This window comes from Brachypodium distachyon, chromosome 1 (assembly GCF_000005505.3).
Source record: "Brachypodium distachyon strain Bd21 chromosome 1, Brachypodium_distachyon_v3.0, whole genome shotgun sequence".
Lineage (NCBI taxonomy): Eukaryota > Viridiplantae > Streptophyta > Magnoliopsida > Poales > Poaceae > Brachypodium > Brachypodium distachyon.
Genome location: NC_016131.3, coordinates 47,235,536 through 47,245,297, shown reverse-complemented (window position 1 = coordinate 47,245,297; position 9,762 = coordinate 47,235,536). Strand labels below are relative to the sequence as shown.

Here is a 9,762-nt window from a genome sequence, read left to right as displayed (position 1 = left end):
CGACGAACCGAAAACACGCCTCTAGTAGGCTCAGCGTGTGAGCCAGTGCAAACGCACTTTCGCCGAATAAGCCTAGAATGAAACCGAAAATCCACCTTTAGCAATCAGGTCACGAAATAAATACGTGAAAGTTTACTTTTCATTTCGATCCACGTACGACGAACCGAAAACACGCCTCTAATAGGTAAAACGCCGGACAATTCCACTTGTCCGGTCTCCGGCGGAAACAAACATTCTCACCGCCTCTGCTACCGACACTCGAACCAGCCAGGCAGCCAGCCGTTTTGCCCAGCGGCGCCGTGAAATCGCTGCCAGCTGCTCTCTCCGCTCGCACGGCACTTTGCCCTCGCGTTTACGCGCAGAGGATCCCGCGGAGGTTGGCCCGGCCCTTTCCGGCGCGTTACCCCTGCCCTTTTTAGTGCCCCCTGCCACTGCTCTCCCCACCCCCCACCACCGTCACTCAGCCTCTCTGCCGCTCGCTGCTCCCGCTGCAGCGCGGAGCCGGAGCTTCTTCCCCCCTCCCCCTCCCGCAGGTCAGTTTTCTGGATCGTACGCGGGGTCCCGATCCGCCCGGGCGGCGCGGGATTTTGAATTCTGTTTGGGGTTTTCAATTTTGTTTTCTGCTTCCGAGTTCTGACGATCGTCTTGTGTTCGTGGTTTGGTCTGGACAGAGGATTTTCCGCGGAGAACGATGATGCAGGCCAAGTCGGAGTCGGACGCGACGAGCATGGCGGCGTCGTCCCCGCCGCGTTCCCCGAAGCGGGCCAGCTACTTCGTACAGAGCCCGTCGTCGCACGGCGCCGGCGGCAGCAGCAGCGCCGCCGGCGGGTACAAGTCCCGTTCCCCGTCGGTGCAGGCCACCCCGGTGTCCAACAACAGCCCCGCCAACTCCCCCTTGCGCCCGTCCTACGCCAGCCGCCACTCCCGGGGCCCCGCCATCACCCGCTTCTCCAGCAAGCTCCGCCCCGCCGGCAGCGGTGTCCGCACCAGCTGGGACCGCAAGGCGGTCAATGGCAAAGGGTGGCCCGAATGCACCGTGATCGAGGAAGAGGGCTCCTACCATGAGTTCTCCAGCGACAGCGGCCTCTCCCGTGGGCTCAAGATCGTGCTGGGCTTCATCAGCCTCGTCCTGCTGTTCACCACCATCTGCCTTGTCATCTGGGGCGTGTCGCGCCGTCAGGAGCCAGATGTCGTCGTCAAGGTATACCATATTTACCGTTCATGCATTCAGCTTGTTTTATTACTTCTCCAACAGATAATTGTGCCTTCTTTGCTGTCGTATAGTACTACAACGCATGCTAGGAATTGAAATGTTTTTAATTGCTTATAAATATCTCGACCATGCTAAGGAAGGATTATTTATTAGATACTGGTTTATGGATGTAGTTTGCGGTTCAATAGTTGCAATTTGGGTGGATTTGCCTTTGTTTATTCCCACCGAGGAAACGGTAGCGAGTTTCTTTGTTGCTAGCTAGATAAGTTTTTTGGTTTGTATCAATAGAAATTAAATCTGTTAGGCCAGAGCAAAGGTCAGCAGACGGAGCCAGAGCAGCAGACGTTGCTTCCTTGGGCATCAGTAGTAACTCATAAATAAATATATAGATGCATGAACATTAAACAATGACCACAAGGATTTCGTTTCGTTCTGTTCCTCGTACTGTAGATATGTTGTGGGCAGTCAGCAATGCTGACTAATTGAGTTACATTTTCAAATAGCTGCTCACACCGTCTGTAATCTTTAATAATAATTAAGATGCATTTATAATCTTTAGTTTTGTACTAGTCTACTACTCTGGCATGGATGCATGGTAAACTTCATGATGACACTGTCACAGTCCTCCCAGGTTTCTTCGGATTTGAATCTGCCGGTTCTGTCAAATTTGTTCTAACCAGGAACTTAATTTTTTCTTTTTTGCACAGAGCTTGGTCATGGATAACTTCTATGCTGGTGCGGGCACAGACCATAGTGGGGTTCCAACCAAATTGGTGACACTGAACTGCTCCCTGAACATGGTTGTATCCAACCCTGCCTCAATCTTTGGAATACATGTCACCTCAGGCCCTGTTCGTCTGCTCTACTCAGAGATCGCAATCGGGGTTGGACAGGTATGCCTATCAGCGTTACTCGCCTTCTTTTAACAACCTATAGGTATCATCCATGCCTTTCCATGACAGATCATTGGCTATGCATATATTGCTGAGATGCAAATGTGCCTTTATTGGTTGACTCAGGAGTTGTGGGTAAATTCAAGAAGTTGATGTTAACATCCCCTGTGATTGCTTGCTTGCAGGTTCGCAAGTACTACCAACAAAAGAACAGCCACCAAGCCGTGTCGGCGGTCATCCATGGCGAGAAGGTCCCCCTCTATGGTGCAGGAGGTGCGCAATCGCTGTCAAGCAAATCCGGGATGGTGCCATTGACGCTGGACTTTGAACTGACCACCCGGGGCTACATCATCGGCGCCATGGTGAGGGTGACCCACAAGCTGCATGTGAATTGCAAGATCAAAATCGACCCCAAGAAGACGAGGCCGATCAGGCTCCCCAAGGATGCCTGCGCCGTGGACAGAGCCTGAAGGGCCGGCGGCTTGCTCTGTTCATGCAGTTAAAAGTATGTATGTACTGTCCTGTGTGAAGAGCAAATAAGCATAGACAAGGTCACCTGTTTTAAGCTTCGGTTTTGCGGACAAGTTACCCTTTGTGTGCGGCGGTGATTTTGTCTATGGAGGAATGATGTGCTCTCAAGTGTGGTGCTGCTAGGGCTGAATTTTGCATCATGTTTTTTCGGAGAGACGCCCCACCGTGTTAAAAAATAAAATGAGAGTCATTCTGGTATCCGTGTCAAACGGTGACAAGCCGTTAAATGCAAATGCTTTGAGCATCTCCCCCATATGGCGTCCCGCGCATCCCCATATGGGGAGGCAGGCGCAAGCAATTCATCTAGGGTGGAGCCAACACCTATCCGCACCCCTCAAATGTCGGTTCACCAAATTTGATTTGTCTCGTCGACAGGAGTGGCCCGCACTGTTTTTCAGCTTCATCCGGCGCCCCCGCTAGCCCCCTGTGAGTAGGGTGCGGTTTGGGGGAGCCGGCTGAATTGATGGGCCGTGTCGGCTATTTTTTGGTTTTAGGGGACGGACTGGGTCGGTTTTTTTTAGCGCCGGCGCCTCCATAACCCGTTTGGGGGGCGTTTAGGGACGGCGAGTGGAAATACTTTTAGATCTCTTTGAACTGCGCACTAAAGATAAATTAAATAAAAAAACACTACTCCGTATTATACATTAGTGGCATGTTAGTAATTTTAATCTAATGTAAAATGACTACATCCGTTCATAAATGATGTCTTAGCTTGGTCTTAAGTCAAATTTCTTAAAGTTTGATCAAGTTTATAGAATAACATTTACAATATTAAATAAGCATAAGACAATTTTTTTTGTCATGACGGATTTCACAAAACTAATTTAGAATTGTAGATATTCGTAGATTTTTCTATAATTTGGTCAACATTAAGAAGTTTGACTCGAGACAAAGTTAGAACATGTTATATTTAGAAAGTAGAATCAGTAGATTTAATTGTTTCATTAGAAGGATATGATATGTTTTGTTACAGTAGAAGAAGGTAGAAAAACGGCAAACCAACACAATTAATTGATGGAGTTTGCACAGTTTACACCGCAAAGATGGTTTTCACCGGATAATGTAAATATGAAAATTATGACGAACAATTTAATTACTACAAAAGATAGGGTAAACTCCTATGATACTTTTTGAACCGGCAAACACGAGTTGTGTAGGCTAAGTTTGGTGCTACGGTCAACTATTTTATCAATTAATCTCATGTCTTTGCCACTTGAGGCTTAAAACGCTGAATGATGAATGGTTTTTTTGTACGAGACACTGCAATTGACTGTGTGTATCGACTAATGTAGTGGTCAGAGGGTCAATCTCCTTTTCGAAAATGAAAATTTAATCTCATTTCCTAGCCAACACTTTATTTTAGTGTTTGATTAATCATCTTTTTTCTCTTGTTATATAATCTACTTTTTCACAACGTAGAAAATAGGTGCTTCCTATTTATCAGCTGCTGAGTTTTTTTAGAAAACCTCGGTCACATTTCAAGTGTTGAAAGCAACATCCAACCATCGTCGCCTTCAAATAGAGGTATTCGCCTTGCCCGTTCACGTGCTGCCGGGTTGGCATGAATGGCTTCTGGAAGGGTTGTGGACTCTTTGTTGAATTAAAGCATCTGATGACCGTGTTTTCTCGAGAAAGTCATCATCTAAGTCAGTTCATATACATAACATACCGGCACAAACAAAGAATTACATATTTTTAGTAAAGATGCACATTTTAAAAAAGGGTGCAATTTTGAGCTTAGTAATGTACAATTGTACTAGGGGACAGATATTCAGAAATTCCTTTTTTTGCGAACAGATATTCAGAAATTCGGACAACTACGGGCTTGTTTGGCACTAGTGTTTTTGTGATGTTTTAGGGTATTATCCAATCCAAATTGAAAAACATCAGAGCACCCAAATGATTGTTTGGTAAATTGAAATTTTTCCCCAAAATTCTTGATCCGGACAAGCGAGCCCCCTTTTTTTTTTTGCAAAGACAAGCAAGCCCTTTGACTTCGTGCAATGAGAAGTAACCCATTCAGCTGACCTCCTTCGCTAATCACATGCAAATGCAGCTCGTTCCAAAATTCTTACTTCCGCGCTAATCACGGGTCTCGATCCCATCCCCATGTGCTTTCCCGTCTTTCCCCCATCTCGCGACGCGGCCGACACGTCACCAACGCCGCCGGTCTGGCTGACATGTGGACCCACCGTTCCTCTGGTCCCACTCGCCAGCCTCCTGCCCCGTGATCGCCACGGCGCGGCGTTGTTCGGCTTTACCCGTTTGAACACTCGGAAGCTAGAGAGCTTCTCGCCATTAGCACCACTATTTGGGGGCTGCATTAGCACATTGCGTCTCCTCTTCGATCTCGTCTCCTCGCGTCGTGGCGTCGTCGTGGTGCGAGGATTCCCTCTCCTAGATCTCGGAGGAGGAGGAGGCTGGGGTTGCCGCGATGAGGGCGTGGCGGCGTCTCGCGGTTGTGGCGCTCCTCGCCGCCCTGCTCGCGGTCTCGTCGGCGGCGGCGAGGCTCGATCTGGGCGAAGACGACGACTCGGAGGTGCTGGAGGCGCTGCTGGCCGTGGACGAGGAGGAGGAGGACGAGGCGCCGGAGGGGGCCAAGCGGGCCGGGGGCGCGGAGGCGGTGCGGCGGACGCAGTCGATGGTGCTGGTCCTCGACAACGAAAACGCGCGGCGCGCCGTGGAGGAGCACGCGGAGCTGCTGCTCCTGGGCTACGCGCCGTGGTGCGAGCGCAGCGCGCAGCTCATGCCGCGGTTCGCCGAGGCCGCCGCGGCGCTGCGCGCCATGGGGAGCGCCGTCGCGTTCGCCAAGCTCGACGGGGAGCGGTACCCCAAGGCCGCCGCCGACGTCGGGGTCAGCGGATTCCCCACCGTGCTCCTCTTTGTCAATGGCACCGAGCACGCCTACACTGGCCTCCACACCAAGTGAGGGCGCCCGGTCACTCTTTTGTTCCATGATGTAGGAGCTGCCTTTGATGTGCTCGACGAATTGACTAATAGGCTCCTGTCTCTCTCTTGTTGATAGGGACGCACTAGTTACTTGGGTAAGAAAGAAGACCGGTGCGCCAGTCATAAGGCTTCAGTCAAGAGATTCGGCTGAAGAATTTCTGAAAAAGGACCAGACGTTTGCTATTGGCCTATTCAAGAATTACGAGGTATACGTGAAACGCTGAACGCGAATCATAATTTGCTATTTGAGGAATGAAGTTATGGATTTGTGAGTTTAATTTTAATATTGTTTACTTATAGTCTTATTCATATCCATTTTGTCAGGGAGCTGACCACGAAGAATTTGTGAAGGCAGCGACCACTGAAAATGAAGTGCAATTCGTAGAAACCAATGATAGGAATGTGGCAAAGATTCTTTTTCCAGGTATTGCATCTGAAGAGCAATTCCTGGGCCTTGTTAAAAGCGAACCAGAAAAGTTTGAAAAGTTCGGTAAGTATCTTCCATGCCATTTGGGTCTCTCAAGTTTTGCCTTATACTCCCTCCGTCCCATATTAAGTGACTCAAGTTTGTCAAAATATGGATGTATCTATATGTAAAAAGTGTCTAGATACATGTAATAGAAAGTCACTTAATATGGGACGGAGGGAGTATGTACCTTAGTCTTGCATGTCATGATTTGAGTAGTAAGGAACCAGCACATCAAAGTATTACTGTTTACTGAAAGATAATGTGGGTTAAGGTTCAATGCTAGTGGCACATGTTTATCCATATGTGTCCATTTTACTATAAGTATAACAAAGGAACAATCAGAATTTAGTTGAACTTTCCAGTAACTCTTGTAATGTCATTGCAGATGGAGCGTTTGAGGAAAATGCAATATTGCAGTTTGTGGAGCTTAACAAGTTTCCACTAATTACTGTATTCACTGATCTAAACTCTGGTAAAGTCTATGGAAGTCCAATTAAGCTGCAGGTTGGTACTCACAGCCTCTCACTGTAGTTCTCAGTATGAACAAGTGGAGAACTTTGGAATAAAGTCATTTTTTACTGTTTAGTGATTGTAGAAAATCAGAAATGGGTTCCTGGTATTCTATATATGGATAATTGGATGTATTTTCCTGTTCTAGGTCTTCACCTTTGCAGAGGCTTATGATTTCGAAGATCTTGAATCTCTTCTTCAAGAGGTCGCCAGAGGATTTAAGACAAAGGTGTGCACTACTTAATATAACGCACATAGCTGCGTCTTTGTTTTGTTTCCTGGCCATTGTCACATCACCTAAAACTATTGTCTCGCTGGCATTGTAGATAATGTTTATATATGTGGACACCGCTGAAGAAAAGCTTGCAAAGCCATTCCTGACTCTCTATGGCCTTGAAGGAGATAAACCTACTGTACGTTCATATGAATCTCATTTTCTTGCACTTGCATTATGGTGGGATTTGTCTCCATATCTCCGTATTTATTTAACAGTAAAGACTACTGCTAAAATTATAAAGTTCGCCAGGTTACCGCATTTGATACTAGCAAAGGTTCCAAATATTTGATGGAGGCAGATATTAACGCGAAGAACTTAAAGGTACTGAGTTATTTATTTGATTTTATGGAATGTTACCTGAGGCAAATAGAATAACTATATCATGGAATGAACAACAGGAGTTCTGCTCAGGCCTTTTGGACGGTACACTCCCTCCATACTTCCGTTCAGAACCAGTACCGCAAGAAGTAAGCTCAATCTTGCAAGTTTGATGCATCAGGATGTAAATTCCCTAAGCAGTCTAACTTAGATACAACCACATGTTAATTTGAGCAACTCATGCACTTGCTATTTCTGATTTATGTATAGTTAGCTTTTGCTCTTCAATAACCTGTGTTAACATGGAGAAATTAACTTAGTAACAACTATGCTTCTTGATGAATGTTGGAATCAATAACACCATCCAGATATGAGCAGTTAATGATTGGTGTTCTGTTATGAGTTTACTACAAAGAAGGATGAAAAGGAAAGGCATGTCCTTTCTTGTGAAGATTGCATAACTAATATGCTTGACCCTCACCCAACATTTTGCAGAAGGGACTCATTGGAAAGGTTGTTGGACGGACATTTGATTCTTCCGTCCTGGAAAGTCCTCACAATGTCTTCCTTGAGGTATTTGATTTTATTTGAAGTTATTGTCTGTGATATTTATTATACTCCGGTATACAAGATGTGTTATTTTGAAAAATATTTGATTTTCGATCCAAGATCTCACACTCGTTTTTTAACTTAAATACATAGGCTCATGCACCATGGTGTGTTGATTGTGAAGCGATAAGTAAAAACGTCGAGAAGCTGGCCAAGCATTTCAGTGGTTTGGACAATCTTAAATTTGCACGCATAGATGCTTCTGTGAATGAGCATCCCAAATTGCAGGTAAGTCTACCTTTACATTGTCATCATATGCCCACCGCATAGAGAGATAAAATATATTCAACCTTCTACCACGTGCATGCTATCAATTGGACTGCAGTTTTCACTAATTATATTGGAATTATGTGCTATAAATTACTTAGAGTGCCTTAAAAAAACTTCCAAAGAGATAACTTTCCAAGTATTTTTCATTTGATAATTTTTGAAACTTGAAATTAGATTGCTCTAAGACACTCCTGTATACATCGGTTTCAAGCATTGGAGTTTGTTTAGTTACATACTTACATCCTTGAAAATGTCAACTGTAACAAGTTTGTGATTTGAGGAACACAATAATATTGACATAAATGATCATGTGGAGTTCGTTCATTGTTCACTGCGCATTCTGTAATGCCTGAACCTGCAGAGATAGTTTAGTAAAAAAAGAAGCTAAATCATGACTTCCCTTAGATGTTGAAGATGAGGTTCTGGTAGAATTACTACCACATACAGTATGACTGTATATCAGTATATGCACTTGAGATTGCCTGCAAAATAAAAGTATATGCAGTTGAGATAACTGGATGAGCAGTAACTAGGATATTCATTAAAGTTAAATTGGTGAAAAACAATGTGAAGTAGTCCCTTTTCTTATAGTGATGGAACCTGGAAGCATAGTTTTTTTGTGCCTTTCTTCCTAATGAAATGATCTATTGAACCCACTGTGACATATCAAGGCTCCCGTTACAATCGTTCATACTTCCATACAGGTAAATGACTACCCCACACTCTTGCTTTATCCTGCTGAAGACAAGAGCAACCCGGTATGTCTACTGAAACAAATGCAATACAAAATGTAAGTTGTTCTTCACATGTTAGTGATACATTTTTGCTTTGTTTCCGGAAATGCAGATCAAAGTTTCAAAGAAATTAAGCCTAAAAGACATGGCGAAATTCATCAAGGTGAAGCTTCATATTTCTGATGTTGACATTAAGGAGAAGGAGCCAGCTTCGGATGTCGAAGCAGTAGCAGCCACTGATAGTGTGAAGGATGAACTATAGTACATCGTTCTTATTTGCCCCAATAGCTTTTGTGCATGCTGAGGTCTAGTGATGGAAAATGGCAGCATGTTTGCTTTGGTAGAATGTGGTCATAGGAACATGCTCGGCTCGCAGTTGTAACCGTAAGGCGACAGAAGTAGCAGAACAGAGAACAGGGGATATGGTAATTACACAGGAAATCAGTTTTTATACTACTGATAGACGGATCACCAATTTTTCTTTCTGAGAATAATGAAGTCCTTCTGATCTTTCAACTGGCTTGTGTGGTTTACTGTTTACTGTGATGTGCTTTGTTACATCATAATTAGCTGTCCTATTTTTTAGCCGAACATTCAGCATTTGCCTAACCTAGTGCTGTCAACGAACCTGGAATCTTTTTTCACTATTGGCCTATCACTAGTGTCACAAGAACATAGATGCTGTTTCATAGATCTGTCTGAGCATCGAACCTGCAAATATCGCCATATCGTGTTATTTCAGTGTGTGATTCTGCTATGCAGGATCCACATGTTCTGCTTCTTCCAGTCAAATTCTGGACCAAAATTAGAATTTTTTTTTGTCCCTGTATTTAAGCTCAGGCTGCAAATGGGGCGGGGCGGGTTGACCCTAGTGCTGACCCTTCTGACCCAGCTGGTAATCCCAGGGGCAAGGGTCGACCCGCACCGTCAATTCATAGGGTTGACGGTGCCTCGGCTGCCCCAATACTAGTTGCATACTTGCATTGCCC

At 45.1% G+C, this 9,762-nt stretch overlaps 2 protein-coding genes across 2 annotated transcripts; both read left to right on the top strand.

The window, feature by feature from the left end:
* Positions 1–380: 380 nt before the first annotated feature.
* LOC100823357 lies at positions 381–2,837 on the top strand. The gene is made up of 4 exons (XM_003564225.4): positions 381–533; positions 672–1,201; positions 1,921–2,106; positions 2,292–2,837. The coding sequence occupies exons 2-4, from the start codon at positions 692–694 to the stop codon at positions 2,574–2,576; spliced, it is 981 nt and encodes a 326-aa protein (XP_003564273.1). The 5' UTR covers positions 381–533; positions 672–691; the 3' UTR covers positions 2,577–2,837.
* Positions 2,838–4,917: 2,080 nt separating this feature from the next.
* LOC100823041 (protein disulfide isomerase-like 1-5) lies at positions 4,918–9,289 on the top strand. Its single transcript, XM_003564224.4, has 12 exons — positions 4,918–5,562; positions 5,663–5,792; positions 5,911–6,076; positions 6,441–6,559; positions 6,714–6,794; positions 6,892–6,978; positions 7,092–7,163; positions 7,241–7,309; positions 7,656–7,733; positions 7,863–7,997; positions 8,744–8,797; positions 8,886–9,289. The coding sequence occupies exons 1-12, from the start codon at positions 5,072–5,074 to the stop codon at positions 9,033–9,035; spliced, it is 1,632 nt and encodes a 543-aa protein (XP_003564272.1). The 5' UTR covers positions 4,918–5,071; the 3' UTR covers positions 9,036–9,289.
* Positions 9,290–9,762: the final 473 nt, after the last annotated feature.

Bases quoted from the DNA above. Each gene is read 5' to 3' on its own strand.
- LOC100823357 (XM_003564225.4), top strand. From the start codon at position 692: ATGATGCAGGCCAAGTCGGAGTCGGACGCGACGAGCATGGCGGCGTCG. The intron at 1,202-1,920 runs GTATACCATATT...TTTTTTGCACAG, and splicing joins AGCCAGATGTCGTCGTCAAG to AGCTTGGTCATGGATAACTT. The intron at 2,107-2,291 runs GTATGCCTATCA...GCTTGCTTGCAG, and splicing joins TCGCAATCGGGGTTGGACAG to GTTCGCAAGTACTACCAACA.
- LOC100823041 (XM_003564224.4), top strand. From the start codon at position 5,072: ATGAGGGCGTGGCGGCGTCTCGCGGTTGTGGCGCTCCTCGCCGCCCTG. The intron at 5,563-5,662 runs GTGAGGGCGCCC...TCTTGTTGATAG, and splicing joins TACACTGGCCTCCACACCAA to GGACGCACTAGTTACTTGGG. The intron at 7,310-7,655 runs GTAAGCTCAATC...AACATTTTGCAG, and splicing joins CAGAACCAGTACCGCAAGAA to AAGGGACTCATTGGAAAGGT.